The sequence below is a fragment of the Lepidochelys olivacea genome (genome assembly GCF_965140295.1).
Source record: "Lepidochelys olivacea isolate rLepOli2 genome assembly, chromosome: 5".
In the NCBI taxonomy this organism is placed as follows: Eukaryota; Metazoa; Chordata; order Testudines; family Cheloniidae; genus Lepidochelys; species Lepidochelys olivacea.
In genome coordinates this window covers 60598117-60620525 of record NC_140415.1, presented here as the reverse complement: position 1 = coordinate 60620525, position 22409 = coordinate 60598117, and the positions used below count along the sequence as shown (strand labels likewise).

The window sequence follows — 22409 nt, the reverse complement described above, 5'->3', positions numbered from 1 at the left end:
TCAGTGACAATTAAATGTAAACATCAGCTACTTCAGTGCTGTCACTGAAGCAGAAATACCCAGTTAATGTACTTGCTGTTGTTGGATATGGGGAACTGGAGGAGGTGGACACTGTCACAGGTTGGTTAGGTCGAAAACAAAGTTCAAGCCCTCCTACCTCCACCCAAAGGATTTTTTAAGTTCCCTTACTGCCCATCCATAAGTGGGAGGGAAAGTAGAAAAGCCTCTCTTCCCTTGGGCCAAAAGCATCAATTGCTTCCTGCTTGCCAAAACTCCAAACTTACCTGTCTAGAAGCCAAAAGCTTTAGCTTGTTTTAACCTAGTTGCCAAAACCTCCAGCTTTCCTCTGACAACTTCTGCAGTGCAGTTACACATTGTCAGTATGAACTTCTCAGGCACATGGTAAAATAAAATGTGTTATTTATTTTGATAAATTCAGTGGAAACTGCTGATAACATTATTGATTTTTACATTTAATTTAGTTAACTGATGCTGCCATAGAATGTCCAGTCTGCCTTTCTAACGAGGGCCTTTGTAACAGTATTTAGGTTCAGCCACAGTTTATGGAAGTCTTGATTATATCTTTATCTCTGGTCTGATTTAAAACTTCCAGCAGTTTTCGAAGGGAGAAAAGCTGAGGTCTGGTCTTTATTACAGACCTATATCAGTACAACTACATTGTTCAGGGATGTGAAAAGTCTACACCTCTGAGTGACCTCTACTACCTCTGAGTAGTTATACTGACCTACTTCTCCCCCTGTTATACCAATAAAATAAAAACCAGCAGGATCTTATTAAAGGGGAAAAGGCAAAATACGAAATACCACATTTATTGTGAATACAGAAAGAATCATAGTAAGCAGTTAAGTTATAGTTGTAACATTCTATTCAATCTCATATTTATTCTCTCTCACACACACACACACACACACACACACGTTCTGCAAGGTTGTTATCATGGTTACCAACCTTAGAGTTGCTCATGCCAAGCCACTGGCCAGGTGGCCTGGACATGAGGAGGGAACAGGGCCTCGTCAGATGCACATCTGGTGCTCCTGGAAGTTGGTTTGCAGAATCAGACCCCAAAGTTCTTACTTTCCAGAGTCCATTTTTATGGGAATTTCTTCCTATGTCAGTCTCTGGGAATTGCTTCATCATGCTGTTGCTGAATCAATCAGCAGATGTCACATTCCTGACGGCTCTGTGCTGCCAGATGTTATCTTGTTCTTTGGTTCTCCCATTCTTGAGGCTGTTGGGTGGATTCCAGTCTGCCCTCTGGGGGTTCTCTGGTTATTTCCACTTGACGCCTTCTTCAGCCGATGGACACTGGATTCTTAGACTGGCACCTCCCTGATCATTCAGTTATTATCCACAGCAAGCATCCATCCATAGATATCCTCTGTTTCTATTTTAATCACAATTGGTAACAAAGCAAGATGAATAGAACAAAAGGGCGGGGAGTCTCTGGGTGCTGTTTCTATTGTTACAGAGTATTGCATTGAGTCTCTCTCTGTGTGAGTAGTTGTTGTTACAAAGAATTGCTTTGAGAACAGACTCTGTCTTAGAATGTACTAACACAATTAGCAGCTTGCAAGTTTCACACATAGAGGGAGAGAGACAGTACCAAAAACCAAGAGACCTCTTAATTAGTAATACACTGGAATTTAAACTATGGGGAATCAAACTCATTTGTGATTTTAATACAGAACTTCTTTAATATGATCCAACACCCCCACCCCTGGCACCATGTAGACAGGGCTATGTCAGCAGGAGATCTCCCGCCGACACAGCTACCATCTCGTGGGGAGGTGGATTAACTACACCGACAGGAGAGCTCTCTACTGTTGGCATAGAATGTCTTCATTAAAGCACTGCAGCATGCAGCTGGATCGGTGCAGTTGCGTTGATGCAGCATTTTAAGGGCAGATGTGCCCTGAGAAAATGAGTTCTCTGGCTGCTGTAAAATGGGACAGAAGCTTAATTTTTGTACTCCCCCATGTTTTAACCTCTTCCTGCTCAGGAAATTCAAGCAGTTCAAACCACTAATTTCAGCTTCCTCCCATTTCTCTGTCTCTGCCATTTCAGCAGTGGTGGGCTTAGTCTGGGCTGGCTAGGGGAAACACATCCCTTGGACTTTTCTGCAGCACCTCCCTTGCTGTGTGCCCCTCATCTGTGTGAGCTGTGTGTGTGGGGTGAGGGCAGGGGAGTGCCTCTCCTCTTGTGCGGTGACTGATTGGCTGGTGTGGCGGGTTCGGTCACAGAGATCTCCTTGGGACTGTTGCCTGGAGTGCTGAAATGACCTCTGAGCCCGTTTTCCTTGCCAGCTTGGGACTCCAGAACCCTGCCTTGTTGAGCCACGCACGCTAGCCTGCTGCAGCTCAGAGTCTGGGCCACGCACCCAAAGCTGCAGACCTTAAACAAAAACAGCTTAGCAAGTTACCGCTCCAGCACCCAGTTCCCAATGGGATCCAAACCCAAAATAAATCCGTTTTACTCTGTATAAAGCTTATACAGGGTAAACTCGTAAATTGTCCGCCCTCTATAACACTGATAGAGAGATATGCACAGCTGTTGCTCCCCAGGCATTAATCACTTACTCTGGGTTAATTAATAAACAAAAGTGATTTTATTAAGTATAAAAAGTAGGATTTAAGTGGTTTCAAGTAATAACAGACAGAACAAAGTAAGACACCAAGCAAAATAAAGCAAAAAACACTCAAGTCTAAGCCTAACACATTAAGAAACTGATTACAGGTAAATATCTCACCCTTAGAGATGTTCCAATAAGCTTCTGTCACAGACTAGACGCTTTCTGGGCCCAATCCTTTCCCCTGGTACAGTCCTTGTTAGTTCCAGCAGACATCTCAGGTGGTATGCAGGGGCTTTCTCATGACTGGTTGCCTTTGTCCTGTTCCCCACCCCCTTTTATAGCTTTGGTACAAAGCGGGAATCTTTTGCGTCTCTGAGTCCCCACCCCTCCTTCTAAATGGAAGAGTATGAGATTTAAGATGGATTCCAGTATAGTGACATGGTCACATATCCTGTGAGACCCCAGCCTCCATTCTTCCTGGACTGGCCCACACATACACAGGAAGGTTTGCAAGTAAACAGAGCCATTTATAGTTCATTGATTCTGAAGCACCCTTAATGGCTTCCACTTAATATGTTTACATCAGTAATACAAGTTTATATCTTATTCTCCTAAATTCAGACGTAGAAATAATACATGCAAATAGGATGAACACACTCAGTAGATTATAAACTTTGTAATGATACCTTACAAGAGACCTTTTGCATAAAGCATATGGAGTCCGACGTCACAGCTGGTTGTTAAAGTGCTGTAGAAGCCAATTGCTCCTGCAAATCCATTTAAGCTACTATATGATCTGTTGTTGTTGTTGTTTCCACCAATGTTCCCTCCTCTCCTTTTTAGTTTAGTGTTAGAACTGGGTTTCTGGATATGCTGTTGGTAATAAGAGTGTTGTAATAATCTTTTGGGGAAAGAATTTTTCCCCTCATCACTGAATCAGCCATGGGGAGGTTTGGGAACTTTTGCTTTCCTCATAGCAACCTGGAGGTCTGGTAGGTAGGGTACCTTTTATGTTAGTGGTGTAACGTTTGATTGTGGGTCTGTCTTACATCAACAAAGAAATGAAAACATTTTTAAAAATAAGTAAATGTCATAGTAAAAACAGAAAAGTTGGCACAGAAACTCAGGGAAGGTATAATTCCTAATATTTCTTTTAAGCTTCTATTTTTGAAAATTGACTGAATTTCAATTTGGAGTCCCTTCAGTTTCTACTGTGGTTTACAGCAGCACATATGGCTAGTCACTTCACTCTTTTATTCCAGAACAGTGACATATTTTTCTTTCTGAGACAAAGTTTGACACTTCTAGAAACTTGTTAGCTGGTCATAGTCAACACCAAGGGAATCTAAGGTTGGTCACAAAGACCTTGTAGGTTTTTTAAAGTGTTAAACCTTCTCTACACTAGTGTTGGAAGAAGTTTCTTAAAATGTGTTAGCTAGACACATTTATAAAGTTGGTATTTTCCTTGTCTAGACATGCCCTTCGTGTCCCAGTCATTGACCTATATATCACCACTGTAATACTGCTGGCTAAAGCAAAGAGGGCAAATTTTGAATGTGAAAAGGTGAGAGTGCTGAGTTCAAGGAGTCTCCTTCCAACTGGAGTTCTTGCCAGTAATGTCTTTTCACATTAGCCCCTAATTCCAGCCCCCACTTGCTGAAGGAAGGCCTCCCCTACCCCCCCCCCCACTGGGACCCGGTCTATCCAGACAGCTTCTGTCATTGTTGTCATTTTTAGAATGGAGATGTTGAGCCTGTCATTCCCAGCTCCTGTGACCTCATCTTGCCTCTGGGTTTGATTGGATAGGTTGAGGGAGGGAATTTTGCAATGGGTTTTGTTTTGCAACGGCTTTGGGTTATTGGAAGGCGGATGGTTTAAGTCCAGAAACTGAGTAAATGAATACTGGATAGATCAGTGGTTTGATACTATGATGATGGTTGTTAGAGAAAAACCTAAGACTGGATGTTGTTCCTGAAACAGAGAACAGAACTAAAAGGTTAGTATAAAACCTCTAAGTGGGTACCACTTACATTAGTTCTTGGACCCAAAATATAGTATTTAATATTTTAGCATAACACAATTGGCGAATGCCACCAATTACATAGCAACCACGTGGGAGAACTGACCTAAACTGCAGAATGACTCTAAAAAGTTACTAGAGTGGGCTTCCTACACGGAGATAAGATTTAATATTAATATATGTGTAGCGTACTTAGCTGTCTCCCAATTTTATATTTTTCTCTATCTGGTAGAAGCAAATCTATTTTAAAAAAAAAAGTAGCTGTAATGGTAGAAAATTAAATATCAATTCACAGGTCAACAAAGAAAATGCTGGGCTTGTTGATGCTGACCTGAATGCATATATGAGATTAATAATATGTAATGCTGGTGCACTACATAGCCTTGATATGACAACATTTTGAATGCTATGTGTAGTTCTGGTTGCAACAGTTTAGAGCAGTGGTTCTCAAAGCCGGTCCACCGCTTGTTTAGGGAAAGCCCCGGTGCACTGGACCGGTTTGTTTACCTGCCATGTCTGCAGGTTCGGCCGATCGCGGCTCTGACTGGCTGCGGTTCGCTGCACCAGGCAATGGGGGCTGCGGGAAGGGCATGGGCCAAGGGACATGCTGGCCGCCCTTCCCGCAGCCCCCATTGCCTGGTGCAGCGAACCGCAGCCAGTCAGAGCCGCGCTGGCCGCCCTTCCCGCAGCCCCCATTGCCTGGTGCAGCGAACCGCAGCCAGTCAGAGCCGCGATCGGCCGAACCTGCAGATGTGGCAGGTAAACAATCCGGTCCAGTGCACCGGGGCTTTCCCTGAACAAGCGGCGGACCGGCTTTGAGAACCACTGATTTAGAGGATGAAAAACAAAGAAAATACGAAGTGCAGTAAAAGTAAGATAAAGATTGTAGTCCAAGACTTTCACCTTTGTATAGACTAGGAAAAAGAGACTTGTGCAACATATTCTTAAGCTACACCTACCTTGTTTCTGGATGTGGGTCCACGCATATGGTTGTGCCAGAACCCACTTGCCATCCATATCTAAACCCCAGAAACATAGGTTTCAAGACATGTCTGGGGAAAGAATTTTTAGTAGACCTGAGGGGTGTGGATATGAGTGTGCCTCGGGTGGTGGCATGGCCTCACACCCATGACAGTGTGTAGTGAGGACGGGGCTAAAGGGCGTGTTCTGTGTCCTGAGTTCAGGAGTCCTCCAGCTCCCCAAGAAGAGTAAGGTAAGCCGACAGGAGAGCATCTCCCGTTGACACAGCTCAGTGAAGACACCGGGGTAAGTCGACCTAAGCTATGTCGACTCCAGCTATGTTATTCAAGTAACTGGAGTAGCGTAACTTAGGTCAACTTATACAAGTAGTGAAAACAAGCTCTAAAAGAGGAGATGATTTTAAAACACAAACAAAAATTAAGCCAACAGGTGTCAGCAAAGACCATGGAACAAATATCAGATCAAATCACATTAACAGCATATGCTGCACTCCTTACAAATCCCTGTTTTGTTTTTTAAATTTCTCTCAAAAGATCTTGAGATCCTATTTGTGATCAGTCAACTCAGAATCTAGAATATCACATCTATGAGTTGTTTGAATTGAATTACTTTCAATAGAAAAAGCAAGAAATCCCTTAGAGGTAATGTCAATTCCATCCGAATGAATTGTCCAGCCACACTATAATCCAAGTGAGGTCTTTTGTGGATTTTAAAAACGCTATTGATTTTTTTTTTAACTTGCAGTGAACAGAGCCTTTAGAAAGACCATTCAGCTTTTAGGTTTTTTTGTTGTGTTGTTTTTTGTCATCAGTGCTGAGGTAAGCCTGTGTCCAAGAGCAGTATGTCAGAATGTTCCTTTGCATCTTTCATTGTTACTTATTGGCAGGTTTGTCACTTAAGGGTCAAAATAAAGCTCATTCAACCAAAGCTATGGCAGCAACAGTAGCAAGCCCTGAGTCAATCCTACCACTTGAGATTTGCCTCAGGGCAGTCAGTTGGAATTCATTGTGCATTTTTCACTGAACGTTGTTGACCTAATACTGCAAATTGAAAATTTGTGGGCTGATTTCTATATGTTAAAAAAGCTGTTTGTTCAGTTATTTATTTTAAGTGCTTATCCTCAGTTAGGACGCACATCTTGTTAAACAATAAATCCATAACTTGGATGGGTTTTTCTGTTAGTGGGTTTTATACTTGTTTATTTTCAAACTTTAGAGATAAAACACCTAACCTGCGTATTCTGCCTTGAATTCTCTGTAGTTGTGAAAGTTAAACCTGAGGTTGAACTTGAATTCCCGAAAATAGTGTCCTTCATAGATCCATTAATGATCCATTTACTTAAGAGTTAAATTACTCTAGAGCTATAAGTTACTAAGTCAAGGCAGAACTGACAGTTGGAAACATTTGAGAAGCCTGGAGAGAGTGAAAACTATTCTCTTTCTGTGCATGTACAGAGTCAGCTAGCAGAATATGCTACTATCAGAAAAGTCCACTTATAGGTAAATGGTAATGATTTCATATATATGTGGAATTATCAGCCAAGACAATATTGTTGGGCAGGTACAAGTATTTTTTTATTATGTGATGGTCTCACAGTATGAGAATGTGTATTTGATCATTCAAGTTTAATAGTTTGAATGCTTTCTCTAACAGAAAAAAAATCTTAAATTTTCATCTAGTTCAACTCAAAGCATAGTAAATCATGTTTGAATTAATTATTTTAAAGATAGAAATATTCAATTCAATATTTTGAACAGTACTTTCTTGAGCATTTATTTTAATTGTAATTTCCCTCCTTTTTTTAAACACTGCATGTTTGTTTAGGAGATTAAATTTGCATTACAGTTTATGAGCCATAAGTAGGCTTGGAAGGATTAATTTTTTATCGCTAAATGTTGATAAACGTTGATTTCACCAGACACATACAAACTGATATAAATACATTTCTATCCATAATAATTGAAATGTACAGATAGGCAAAATAAGAAAAATGCTTCTTGAGAATTTATTAGTTTGATTTTTGGATATTTGCGTTGTATATTTTGTCATATGATGCTGACAATTTTGTTTTAACAGTTATAAATCTTTAACTTTTTAATATCAACATATATTGTAATTAAGTATTTATTTAATGACTCCCCCCATAATTTTGCAAACTGAAAATTTTAATTGATAGAATTTGAAAAAAAAAGCCTAAAAATAAATATTGATGTTGTTTGTCAAATATACAAAAACAAAAATCAATTTCTGCCAAACCTAGCAGAAGTAAAGTATTGTTACCCAAGTTATATATGGAAATGTAGAGAAGTAAAGTAAGAATAACAATCTGGAAAATACCATAGGTATGAATGATTTGCTAGGTTTTCTTTCTAATCTTATGTATCTATTATTTGCCCAACTCGTTAGAGCAGTGGTGGGCAACCTGCGGCCCATCAGGGTAATCCTCTGGCAGGCTGCGAGACCATGTTTACATTGACCGTCTGCAGGCATGGCCACCCGCAGCTCCCAGTGGCTGCGGTTTGCCGTTCCTGGCCAATGGGAGCCATACGACATGGTGGCCATCATGTCTCTGCACCCCGCACTGCTCCCCACAACTCCCATTGGCCGGGTATGGTGAACCGGGCCACTGGGAGCTGCAGGCTACCATGCCTGCGGATGGTCAATGTAAACACTGTCTCGTGGCCTGCCAGTGGATTACCCTGACGGACCACAGGTTTCCCACCACTGCTCTAGAGTCTGGTCATGAATAAAATTATTTAAAGGAAAATTATGACTGACGGACTGAGTTCTCCACCCTGCAAATATGTATTTTGAATGCTTGATTTAAAAATAAAACTAATGTTCTGACAAGGTCCCTTTCAGTCCCAAACATAACCTTACACATCCTTGGAAACAGAAGTCTTCTGTCCACTGAATGCGTATAACAGCCAATACTCCTCATCCTTGACATGGAGTGATGATGGATTATTTTTGTAATGTAAACACTTTTCCACAAGGAACATGACAAAGGCCAACTTATTTCATGTAGACCTATGAATAGTCATCAATTGGTAATGATTTCCGATGCTGACCTGTGCCCATTGTTTGAACAAATGGTATAGAGGTGAAAGGCTCTGTATCCTGTTTCCACTTCCCTCATTTAGCCCCATATAGTACCTATGTTTTATATTTTTAGCAGTGGATTTTCTTTAACAAAACATTGGCGTGTTCCCAAGGCTGGGCAGGCCTTTTAATTTATGTATTTACTTTTTGCCTATTTTTTTTCTTTCGTATGCACTGGACTTTTGGACTTTCTGGTGGGTAGACTTGCTGAGGTTGGTTTTGAAAATGGGAATATACCTGAGAACAGAATTCAGAATGTACTGGATGTAAGTCAAAGAATGCAAGGGGATGTGCTATTAAGGCTCAGTGCTCTTCATTGCATGGCATGGATTTTTGACATGGTATATATACTGTAACAGCTTCTCTGGAGTAGCATGTAGGTGTTCTAAAACAAATCATTCAGGTGTGATGTATCTTGCTCATCTGTATTATGGAAGAGTTCACCAGCAGATCAGTTAAATTTTTCTTTGGGTATGTGATAATTCATTTACTTTAATTATTTAAAAAATTAGGATTTCGGGGGTTTTTATTTTAAGATGAGCCATTTTCAGAGCGCTCTTTCTACTTTGTGGGCACACTTTTGGCTGCCATTTTTTTTCAGATTGTTTTATTATTTAATGCTCTTCAAACCTTAGTGTACCTTCACTATATTGTGGAGTCTAATTTGTATTTTTCTGCTCTCCTAATTTACATTGTGGCTCCAATACTTAAGGACATGTCTAAACATGTTAATAGTTCTGTTGACTTCAGTGGGACTACTCATAAGCTTAAATACCTCTCTGATTTGGCCCTTAGTCATAGAATCATAGAATATCAGGGTTGGAAGGGACCTCAGGAGGTCATCTAGTCCAACCCCCTGCTCAAAGCAGGACCAATCCCCATTTAAATCATCCCAGCCAGGGCTTTGTCAAGCCTGACCTTAAAAACTTCTAAGGAAGGAGATTCTACCACCTCCCTAGGTAACGCATTCCAGTGTTTCACCGCCCTCCTAGTGAAAAAGTTTTTCCTAATATCCAACCTAAACCTCCCCCACTGCAACTTGAGACCATTACTCCTTGTCCTGTCCTCTTCTACCACTGAGAATAGTCTAGAACCATCCTCTCTGGAACCACCTCTCAGGTAGTTGAAAGCAGCTATCAAATCCCCCCTCATTCTTCTCTTCTGCAGGCTAAACAATCCCAGTTCCTTCAGCCTCTCCTCATAAGTCATGTGTTCCAGACCCCAATCATTTTTGTTGCCCTTCGCTGGACTCTCTCCAATTTATCCACATCCTTCTTGTAGTGTGGGGCCCAAAACTGGACACAGTACTCCAGATGAGGCCTCACCAATGTCGAATAGAGGGGGACGATCACGTCCCTCGATCTGCTCGCTATGCCCCTACTTATACATCCCAAAATGCCATTGGCCTTCTTGGCAAAAAGGGCACACTGTTGACTCATATCCAGCTTATCATCCACTGTCACCCCTAGGTCCTTTTCCGCAGAACTGCTGCCTAGCCATTCGGTCCCTAGTCTGTAGCGGTGCATTGGGTTCTTCCGTCCTAAGTGCAGGACCCTGCACTTATCCTTATTGAACCTCATCAGATTTCTTTTGGCCCAATTCTCCAATTTGTCTAGGTCCCTCTGTATCCTATCCCTACCCTCCAGCGTATCTACCACTCCTCCTAGTTTAGTATCATCCGCAAATTAGCTGAGAGTGCAATCCACACCATCCTCCAGATCACTTATGAAGATATTGAACAAAACCGGCCCCAGGACCGACTCCTGGGGCACTCCACTTGACACCGGCTGTCAACTAGACATGGAGCCATTGATCACTACCCGTTGAGCCCGACAATCTAGCCAACTTTCTACCCACCTTATAGTGCATTCATCCAGCCCATACTACTTTAACTTGCTGACAATACTGTGGGAGACCGTGTCAAAAGCTTTGCTAAAGTGAAGAAACAATACATCCACTGCTTTCCCTTCATCCACAGAACCAGTAATCTCATCATAGAAGGCGATTAGATTAGTCAGGCATGACCTTCCCTTGGTGAATCCATGCTGACTGTTCCTGATCACTTTCCTCTCATGTAAGTGCTTCAGGATTGATTCTTTGAGGATCTGCTCCATGATTTTTCCAGGGACTGAGGTGAGGCTGACTGGCCTGTAGTTCCCAGGATCCTCCTTCCTTTTTTAAAGATTGGCACTACATTAGCCTTTTTCCAGTCATCTGGGACTTCCCCCGTTCTCCACGAGTTTTCAAAGATAATGGCCAATGGATCTGCAATCACAGCCACCAATTCCTTTAGCATTCTTGGATGCAGCTCGTCCGGTCCCATGGACTTGTGCATGTCCAGCTTTTCTAAATAGTCCCTAACCACCTCTTTCTCCACAGAGGGCTGGCCATCTACTCTCCATGCTGTGATGCCCAGCGCAGCAGTCTGGGAGCTGACCTTGTTCGTGAAGACAGAGGCAAAAAAAGCATTGAGTACATTAGCTTTTTCCACATCCTCTGTCACTAGGTTGCCTCCCTCATTCAGTAAGGGGCCCACACTTTCCTTGGCTTTCTTCTTGTTGCCAACATACCTGAAGAAACCCTTCTTGTTACTCTTGACATCTCTTGCTAGCTGCAGCTCCAGGTGCGATTTGGCCATGTTCAGATATTTATCTTTTGTTCACTTGGTTCCAGTACGATGGGCTGAAAAGTTTTCATGAAACATGCTTTTAATAGAAGCTTTTTAATGTTTTAAATTAATTGAAAACACTCTTTTAGAAAACACATCCATGTAACTGTCTTAAAAGAACATTATGGATGCAAAATCAAGATCTCGGCAATTAGTGTATGCCAAAATTTGTTACATTTCCCCATGCTGCCTTAATCTGGCCCTCTTATGCCTATGAAACATTATACCTGGCTCAGCATTACATAGGAAATCTGGCAAAATCAGGAATAGAATTCAGCTTTTTGGAGTCCCAGTCTAGCACCTTATCCACAAGAGAATGTCTGTCTCACTCACTGTCCATCCTAATGAGTAGGGGTAATATACCATAAATAGTATATGATCATGTCATTAATATATTTACACGAGTCTGAATTAAGGTCTCATAAATGGGGCTTTCTTAATTCTGGAATTCCTGTCTTTTGAGTGGTATGCTACTTTGCATTCTTAACATCTTTTAATATAAAGGTTTAACCATTCACTTTTTTTTGTAATTTGGCAGGTGCCCAGTGCAGTTAATTGTTTAAGAGGGGGGTTCAGTTCCTTGATAAACCAGAAATGGAAGTGGATTAGAAGGCCTTTACTGAAGGAAAGTGGGAAATAGGGTTGGTATTGCTCATGTCTAATGCAATGGGAAGACAATCTCCTCCCCGCCTTAACCCTCAGATGAGCGGACGATGGCAGCGTCTCTGCAGTGGTCCTGGAACAGTTAATGGCGTGGGGGGTTGATAGCCCTCCACCAGGTGGGATGATTACAAAGGATGGATGATCTGCACTGGATAAGTTATTGTTGGATAATTCCCTGATGTGTTCCTTAACAAAGTTGTGGCCTAGTTAACCACATCCCAGGTGTCTTGTCTTTCCTGGTACAAGGAGTTGTGACCTTTAAAGTCTAATTGAGACTATTTAAAATCTAACATTATTAATCACAGACTTTTTTTCATCTTTTTACCTTCAAGGAAGAAAAGAATAAAATAATTAAATTTTTTTAAATCTCGTCAATTTTATGTTGCACAATTACATGCTACCTGAAATTACAAGAAGTCAAAAAATGCCAAGTTAAAGTTCCAGCTACTGTATAATGTTAGATCAGCAGCATTATAGGTACTTTCAGCCATATTCTCCACTGAATATGGAGTGTATGCTGATTTCCTGACAAAAAACCTGCAAAGCCAGCAAATCTGCTCATTGTAATATTCCTCCTAAATAATTATTAGGGAATTATTAGGTTGCCTAGCATCTCCTAAAGTATCCTCTACCCTTCCTACCCCCTGTGGTAGCATGAGGGGGGTGTCACTGCTTATCAGTGATCTCTAGTTGCTAAAATGATCCCGAGGGCCTGTTGGAAGCTGGCACAGTTTAGAGTAGACATTAGTCGGCTCTCATCCATGTTGGGACACCTGCCCAGTGCTGAGCAGACCAAGGATCAGAGTACTACCCTCCCTTCTGGTCTTTCATCAGATAGTCTTGCCCATGATATATTTGATTACTGTTTTTTCTGGTTAAACATATACATTCCTTTAAATGTTTTTTGTTATCTATACAGTTGGTTTATGTTAACGTTCCTGTCTTTTTAGGATTTGTGTTGTTATATTACAAAAGTCCTAAAGACCCCAATCACAATCAGAGCCTCATTGTGCTGGGCTCTCCAGAAACACATAATAAGAGAGAGTTCCTCCCCTGAAGCGCTGATGGTCTAAACAGATAAGACGGACAAACAAGAATAGACAAAAACTAATAGCCAAAGAAAAAAGATTTTTTTCCATATATTATCTCATATATATGTTTTCTTTTCTTCACAGCAGTTTTTTAAAATGTCCTTTGAGCTTTTTTGATACATTATTTAGTTCTTATAGCCATTGGAGGTTGATACAGGATTTAGTGTGAAAAATAAAATCCCTATGTTTGAGGTCATATCATCATTATATTCATTTTAACGTCTGTACGCCATCAGCACCTGAGACTGTAGGAACTTAAATGCTTTACTGTTGGCATAATACTGAAGTTGATTTCAGTGAACCATAAACAGGTTGGCCCTGGAGGTAAAATTACACTGTATGCATGTTCTTAACATACTGCTTTAGGGATAAACATGTCTTAAATCAACTCCTTGCTTAAAGCTAAGTTCCCTCTCCAAATGCAGTTTCCCTGTAGATGGTAATGTTTAGTGAGACTGATTTTCTTTAAAACCGTAAAGCTTTTTGAGTGTTTTTCTATCAATAAATATATTTGAGCAGGGTAGCAAAAAATCCATGTAATCCTAGTAAAGACTTTTTTATGGCATTTTTGTTTTTTTTTTAATTAGCTTTCATCAATACATTTAATTCATTGACATTCGTTTTAAATGTTTGTGTGCTACATCTGCTCACATGTATGTAATGAAAACTTTCAGACTTTAGTAAAACTTTATTTGGTAATTGCGCATTTGGAAAATTAAAATGGAAATTTATTATGCCCTGGCTCCTGCCTGCTCAGTTCATTGTGTGTTGTTAAGATGCCATCACTTGGGAACTTTGTTACAACTATGTTTCTGTTGTGTTTTAATATGCTTTGGATTAGGATGGCTGTAATTGTGGCCTTGAGGGGTTGGACTAAGGAACACCAGGTGGGTTTGCACCCAGATATTCTTAGGTTAATGTTTTGGGATTTATCCTTTATTTTAACTGCAGAATTTAAGTGTAGTTCCCTGAGTCTTAAAGGGGGAGGTGAGCCCCATTTGAGCCTATTGAGAACCTTCCCCCCCATACACTTTTTAATTTGCCATTTTTCTCTGATTCTTTAGCCAATGAAATACATGCACTTATTTCAGAACCATTTTTACAGTCCCATATGTACAAAAGCATTTTAGTTTGTCCCCAAATTTAACTCAAAAACTGATAATAGAAAGTTCTCCATTTCCCTATTATATGAAGGTGAAAAATAGTTTTCCCTAGATATTAGGCAAGCTTTTGAAGGTAGAACATGTTTTGTTAAATTTGGGGTAGCAAGGAAGAGACTCTTAATATTTAGGGTGACTAGGTGGATTTTTTTGCGGGGGGCGGTAGATATTTGAAATTATTCCCTTTGTTTCAGGCCTAAAATTTCAGCTTTATTTCTACTTCGAGAATGCAGACCCACACACACCCTCACCTCCCATGCTGGAGTGTGGTTCAGTTCTCTTCCTCTATTTAGAACACCTTTGACCTGTCCCTCCCCTGCTCAGTGAATAGAAATGGCAAGGCGACTTGTGCTCAGGATGACTAAAGGATTTCCTCTCCATGTATCTCATGAACTGAACCTGCAGGGGAGAGGGTTTCAGGAACCCAACTCATGGAAAAATTCTTTTTAAGTATTTCTTTGCAAAAGAGAGCCTTTCTTGTACCCCTGAGTATATATTAATTGGTCATAATCCTTAGTTTTGAGCTACATAATTATTCACACAGCAGCAGGTGGTAGAGTCACAGGTATAGTTAGGATTTCTTTGTACTGAAAAGTAGCACATTCTGAGGGGAAGGGAGGACCCATTTTCATGAAGATGTATATTCTGTAATTAGTTGTTTAGGGAAGAACACAGAGAGCAGATAAACGCTCTGTTTAAAAGAGAAGCAGTTTCACTAGACCACTTTTGTTAAGGCTTTTATGAATGGGTGAACAATTTCCACAAGTGCTTTAACTTCTGTTTTCTTTTTTGCAGATCATTACTAAATATGTCTATGAACTACTGGAAAAGGAATGCCACTTGAAAAAAGTAACTCTCCCAGTAAGTTGAATATTTTTCAAAGATGATGATGATTTTTTGGCGCTACAAAATGCATGAATAAAGAGACAGTCTCTCCCCTGAGGAGTTTGGAATCTAGATGTCAGATACAGATATGACAAACTGTGCTGAGGGCCCAGTCAAGGTGTTGACTTGACCACTCTATACACATGCAGCATGCTCATTCATACACAAAGAAATATGTAGAAAAATATCTGTCTGTTTTTGTAATATATCTAATTTGTTTGGGTGTGAGTATATTTCATTGGGATCTACTACACATTTCTAGTTCTGGTAGGATCTGAGGTACCAGAAATTTAAAGTTGTGATACTTTTGGTTTAAAAAACAAACAAACAAACCCAAAACTACACCATTTTGAAAAATGTTTATGGTTCCCCTGAGACCTGTGCAGTTGGACTCGGAGAACTAAAGGCAGGGAAACAATGGTCTATTCTCTGTAACCTGAAGCTTTCAAATCAAGATTTGAGGATGTAGGTAACTCAGCCAGAGATTATGGGCCTATTATAGGAGTGGGTGGGTGAGGTTCTGTAGCTTGTGCGGGAGATCAGACTAGATCATCATGATGGTCCTTTCTGGCCTTAAAAGCCTATGAGTCTATGACTTTACAGGCAGAGGAATGGAAAAAAATAGTCCCAATAAAATGTTTTAAAACTCATTTAAAGACCCTCGTATAATAGCTTTTTTAGTAATGTGTGTATGCAATACATAAGTGTTTAATCACCTTTTGGGAGTAATGCAGCCATCCACAAATTAAAAGATGTATAGCTGTACATACACTCCCTACCACAATGTATTTTCACATTATAGGGGAATAGAGTAGTGACCCTAACATCTTCCATTATAAAGGGTTCTTGTGATCTTTGCTTTGAGAAGTTTTCATACATTCCCATTGTTTGCAGCAGGCCCTTGATATTCGGTATGGGGAATCCTTTTGGACTACAGAAGTGACTCTCTTTGTCCCATGAGACTCCCTTTAGATTTGGGTGAAATATAAAATATTTGTTAAAAATTACCATTACCTTCTCTCACTTACTGCTTCAGGAAATTGTTGGTAGCCTGCCAAAATCACTGAACATTCAAAGGCTAGGACTTGCTGCTGACACAGCAGCAGGAGCAGAAGACGCTTTACTGGGAGCACCACACAACTGTCAGAGTTGGGGAGAGAGCTGGACTGGGCTCCCCGCACCATGCAGATCCCAGATGCAGCACTTGGAACAAATAGTCCCTTTACTCATGCCCACCTCGGGGCACCACATTGAATAGGTGCTCCCCCTACTTCCAGGCAGAGAGAGGGAGGTGCGCTAGACTCCCCACAACCACCTTCTGGCCCAGCACTGGTGTTCTATATATACCCCACTTACTCTTGGAGAATCTGACTCTAGTAGTCTCCCCAACTCCCAGACAAGGAAGCGGGGAGGGTTGAGAGAGTGGCCAGACTTCCCGCAACCATCCCCAGTCTCAGCATGTGGCACCAGCAGCCAGTCCATCCTGTGGGGGCAACACATGGAGCAGGAGCTCCTTCAGTACTGGGGAAGGAGGGGAGAGAGAGCCAGACTGGGCAGGGCTCACCCCATGACCATTATTGAACCAAAAGCATGCCTTGCAATTACAATTACTATTATAGTAAGAAATGACAGAAATACAGAAAAAGAAAGTGACCAGTTATCTTCTGGAGTGTATCCCTGTCATCGTGGATTGCTCTTACAGTGCTCCAACTGCCCCTTACACTTTACGTAATTTTATATGTCCAAATTACATATTTATTTGTTCTCTTCCAATCACCATTAAGTATTATATGCCTTGTGCAACTCATACAATACGTATGCGTAGGCTTCAATTGGCATGACTTTTGCTATCTATGCCATCTTCAAATTGTTTTTCTCTTTGCTAATTAGTTTATTACCACTGATTATGCACTAACCAGACATAATTGACCAGGTCACGTCGACCCTTTGTTCTGCATAGGAGCTTTTGGGGACTTTCCTGTGGTGGTTATTTTTTTTTACTTGCCTTTTCCTTAATTGTGTACTGGCAGCACATTTTGTGTGTCTCTTGTCCTTCAACTTAAGCACAGTGGTCAAGATATCCTCTTTGTCCTTTGCAGCAGTTATAAACAAACTTACTGAATAACAAGGTCATTAAGGCAACATTACACTCATGTCAAGCAAACTAGGCCAAAACCAGCACAAATATAACCTTTCTTTCCAAACTTATGTATCAGACACGACATTATAACATTTTTTAATGCCAGATTATGTTGTTAGTTCTGGACCTCTAGAAGGAGCAGTCCGCTAGAAGCTGAATGTTCACGGTTCAAGTCCTGATAATACACGACGGTGGGTTGACAGTATGGCCCATATTAGAGTTAGTTTTTTTTCCTTTTTCTTTTTTAATTAAAAAAAACAAACCACCCTAAGAAATTGCACATAAATAACTTACATACAAAGAATATTATATTTACTTTACAAAGTCAAGGTCTCCAAAATTAGGAAACTCCAAATTTACAATTGCCTGTGGAATCTCAATTCAGTTCCCTCAAGTGTCTGCGTTATGATAAAATCTACAATTACAGGAGAACATGCAATTTTTCTATAGGACTTCTGCCTCGTTTAGTGAACAGGCTGGACACACAAGAGGGCAGAGTTAAAGTTACACTGGCAATCATAGATCTGATGTTGCTTAACTTTTGATTACTTGATTTTTCAAGCTAAATAACATTCTTTTAACATTATTTTTAAAATATGTAAAATACAAGTGTATAGTGAAAAACTGTATTAGTGCAATTCTAAGGCTGCTCTGCTAACTTAATAAAAAGTCAAGACATGAAGAAAAGTTAAGTTTCCAGCCACACCTTAGACAGCTATGTCTATGTTGTACATCCTATATGTTATATGGAATGCATTCTCTACCTTATTTTCAAAAAGCCAGTTTAGCAAATATGTGATGACAATAGTTGTATGTGCAAATAAGTAGTACAATTACACACATTCATTTTTGTATACCTGACTTTTTGAAAATCAAGTCTTTTGCGGGGGGGGGGGGGGGAGGTATTTCTAACTGTATGTATGTATTTGCTTATTATTTATGGTTAACATCTGTGGGCCAACCAAGAATGGGGCCCATTGTGCTAGACCGAGTATAAACACACAATAAGACAGTCCCTGCCCTGAAGAGCATACAGTAGCTAACCAGAGAAGGCAGACAAAGGGTAGGGGGAAAAGATATAACATACAAACTGAGTGAACAATGCAATGTCTGAAAACCATCGTTTTAGTTCTGCTTTTTCTTTGTCATTTAAATTATTTCAAAGGGATTATGTCAGTAGATGAGCTAGATGGGAAGACAAAAGATGGGAGTAGGGTTGGAAATCACGAGAGGGGGCATGGGAGGGTTTAAAGCGGGGGCGGGGCAAACTTTTTGGCCTGAGGGCCACATCGGGTTTCCAAAATTGTATGGAGGGCCAGTTAGGGGAGGCTGTCTCTCCCCAAACAGCCAGGCGTGGCCTGGCCCCCGCCTCCTATGTAACCCCCCCAGCTTCTCGCTCCCTGAGGCCCCCCACAGGACTCCTGCCCTATCTACCACCCCTGGACCCCTCACCTCTGTCTGTCCCCCTCCCCCCCCCGCGACCCCTGCCCCATCCAACCCTCCTGTTCCCTGCTGTCTGACCGCCCCAACCTCTGACCACACCCCAAAACTCCCCTGCCCTCTATCCAACCTCCCTGCTCCCTCACCGTGCTGCCAGGAGCACCGGTGGCTGGTGGCGCTACAGCTGCGCAGCCCAGAGCACCGGCTCAGGCTGCGGCTCTGCAATGGCGCTGCCCGGCCGCCCAGAGCGTTGTGCCGGCGGTATGGTGCGCTGAGGCTGCGGGGGAGGGGGAATGTCAGGGGAGGGGTGGGGACTAGCCTCCCAGGCCAGGAGCTCAGGGGCCAGGCAGGAGGGTCCCGCGGGCTGTAGTTTGCCCACCTCTGGTTTAGAGCAACAGCTATCAGCCGAGTGAAAACTGCAGAAAGCAGAGATTAGCATGATCACTGTCTTTCAGTCCCTGCTTGAACAGCTTTCTGTAGCTCCTATGTTGGGTTCGGTCTCTGGGTGGGGTTCCTCCCTGTAGGGTCTTTCCTATAGGCCATATAGCTGAGAGAATGATATAGCTAAGGGAATGGGGGATGTTGCATGGGTACTAGTACCTTAGGAGGGCTGATGGTGTTTGTGGAAGAATGTTTAAACTTCTCTAACATACTTTAGGACTGTGTTACTTTTTTTTTCTCAGTAGGATTTCAATAGTGTGTAGAAAATCCGTGTGTTGGAAGTTCAGGGTGGCTGCACTTGAAGTTCTCTCATCTTTATTTTTGTTGTCAAATAACAGTTTTGTCTGTTACTCATTCTTTACATTTTTGTATTACATCTTCAGCAGCAGTATTGTATTCAGATGTAGAATCAATAGCAGAAAGCAAAACAAAAAAACATTTCCTCTTCAAGTGATTACACATGTCCATTCCACTTCAGGGGTGTGTGTGTGTGCGCGACTAGTGCACCAGAGTTGGAGACTTTTTTTTCCTTTAGCGTTACCCTTTGAGGCTCTGCGTGCACCTTCTGCTGCCTTATGCTGCTGTGTGATAAAAAGGGTGGAGTGGCCCCAGACACTCTCAGTTCCTTACTACTGCCTGTGATGGATAATTGGAGCATGTCAGCTTGCTGCTTCAAGTTTTCTTCCCTTACAGAGATTTTGTTTTTTCTTCTGTAAATAGTTGATGCTGTTTGTTAGCATAATTAGTTACTTAGGTTAGTATATGCTTCATTTGTTGGTTTTCTTCACTATTTTCATGGAGTGTTAGTTCCCTCTTGTTACGGAGTGCTGACATCTGGTATAGGTGTATACCTCAGTCTCTGGGATTTAAACCTTGTGCCAGCTGCAAAAAATGTATGCCTTCTTCCACCTGCCTAAAGTGCCTCAGCAAAGGTCACGTTAAGGACCACTGACAAATTTGCAGAAACTAAGCACTGGATGAAGAAAGGCAGGTGAGACTGTGCCATATTATGGAGGCTGCCCTGCATTTGCCTTGTGAGCCTTCCCACTTGGAGTGTGCACTGAGTGTTTTGGCATCAGTACAGAGTACACAACTGGATACTGTTGCTGAGGCAGGACCTCTGGTGCCAAGGAATAAGCACAAGAGGTTAAATTTGTCCAAGGAGCTGAGACTTAGTTCTGCTAGATGGTCATGGTCCCTGGTGCCGTCCACCAATAAGCACTTCGGAGGACAGGGGACAGTGTCCTCTGGCATGGGATGCTCTCTGGTACTGGCCTCTTTTCACTAGGGGTCATGGACCTCAGCACTGGCTGAGACTGACCCTTGCCATGGTACTGACTATTGCTGTACAGCAACATCAGCAACAGGAAAGTCTCTCGGTACTGGTTCTGCCAGTGGGATGTGCAGGAGCACAAGACTTTGCCTTTTGGTGCTGATGGTATAGGAGACAGCTCACCCGGTACTGGCGCATCTTCAGGCCCTGGTTACGGACTTAATTCAGGCTTCTGATCAGCACTCAGGACTGTGTGAAGATAAAACATCAGGGCCTCTGGCATTTTCTCCACAGGTGCAGTCGAGGGTAAACCTACCCTGGGTATCCCTGGTACTGACATCTCCAGAATGCCATCCCTGGACCTTGTCATCTCCTTGTACCGCACCACCATGATCATCTGACTTCTGGTCCTCCTTGGAGTGTGGGTAGGCTTTTTTGTCCTTCACTCCGAAGACAGATGACATCACTCTCTTACTCCTTCACTGTGAGAGTTTTATTGCTGCTACCCACTGGAACTACAGAGACATTTCAGAGAAATGGAACCTTGGAGTACTCATGGCTGGGGTACTGTGCTGTACCAATGACCCTTTTGGAACCAATGGGGCATGTGTCCCTCATGCAGATCCTCTCCAACTCCTCAACCTTTTCAGTCTCCTACTAGGCAACATGTTATCCTCCTGGACTTCCTTAGGATAGTTGTCATTGATACTGAGCAAAGCCTGCAAGATCCACTCTGTATGCTGCATTAGGATCAGCCTTAGCCTCCTTTGCATTTGTCCTCATCCTTACCAGATGAAACTGCAGCTTCTCAGGATATCTCACCAGTCCAAGATGACTACAAGGCTTACCCACACCTTTTAAAGAGAGTAGCTACCCATCTTGATATCCCTGCTGAGATGAACCAGGAGAGTTCTTGTCGAGACTCATGGAAATGCTGGGTTCAGCAGGGCCTTTTAGAGTGGTTCTCCCTATCAATGAGGCCATGTAGAGCCTACAAAATTTTTGTGGCAAACACCGCCCTTCCTTCCTCTGACATCCAAAAGAACCAAGAAAAGGTACCATATGCCTTCTCAAGGCTACAAACATTTTTATACCCATACCTTGCAAGGTTCTTTGGTTGTTTTGGCCGTAAATGAAAAAGCATATCAGGGTCATCTGTTTTCACCTCAAACAACAAGGATGCAAATAAATTAAACTGGTGAAAATGTATTCTACATCAGGTCTACAATTGTGCACTGGTAACTAACAAGCATTACTGACAAGATATAACTTCTCCTTTTGAGATAATATGCTGAAGTTCTCAGAAAAGTTGTCAGAGGAGGCCAGACAGGAATTCCAGGCTCTGTTAGAGCAAGTTGGTGGCTCTCACCTTTCTACAAATGTCCTTTGACAGGGCAGATTCAGCTAGAGCCATGGCATCTACAATGTGTGTGCACAGATATTCGTGGCTTCAGTCTTCGGGTCTACTGCAAGAGGTCTAGCAGATGATCCAGAATCTTCCCTTTGAGGGTCTCATGCTGTTCTCCCAGAAGACAGATGAGATGTTCCACAGTCTCAAAGATTGAAGGCCCGCTTTGAAATAGTTGGGAATTTACACTCCTTTCCCTAAAAAGGAAGCAATTCTACTCTGTCTCTGCAGACCTTTTTTCCACTAAGACAGCCTGACCAGTCTAGGAAATGAAGGAAAATCATAGGAGAAGACCATCTCTTCCTCACTTTTCTTCTTCAGCTGGTTTCTCTAGACAGTCAGACAATCCCAAGCAGTCTGTTTGCCTGCCTTGTCAAGTACAGAGTGCCAGATCCAGTTGTTCCAATTTCTCCTTTCCCTATTTTTCCAACAGATTTTCCCACTTTCTATCTTCTTGGTCCCCTATTATCACAAGTCGAGAATCCTAAGTACTGTGGAACAGGGATAGTCCCTGCAGTTTATTTCCATTCCTCCTTCCCCTTCCCCA

General features: G+C 41.9%; 1 protein-coding gene across 5 annotated transcripts in view; it reads left to right on the top strand.

Moving 5' to 3' along the window:
• The window catches only part of ARB2A (ARB2 cotranscriptional regulator A), a 386066-nt gene that overhangs the window by 44521 nt on the left and 319136 nt on the right, over nt 1-22409 (top strand). For all 5 annotated transcript variants that reach the window (XM_084629685.1, XM_084629683.1, XM_084629684.1 and 2 more), the window contains one exon: nt 15071-15136. In XM_084629685.1, coding sequence (XP_084485811.1) covers nt 15071-15136 — 66 coding nt within the window. The remainder of the gene's footprint in view (nt 1-15070; nt 15137-22409) is intronic.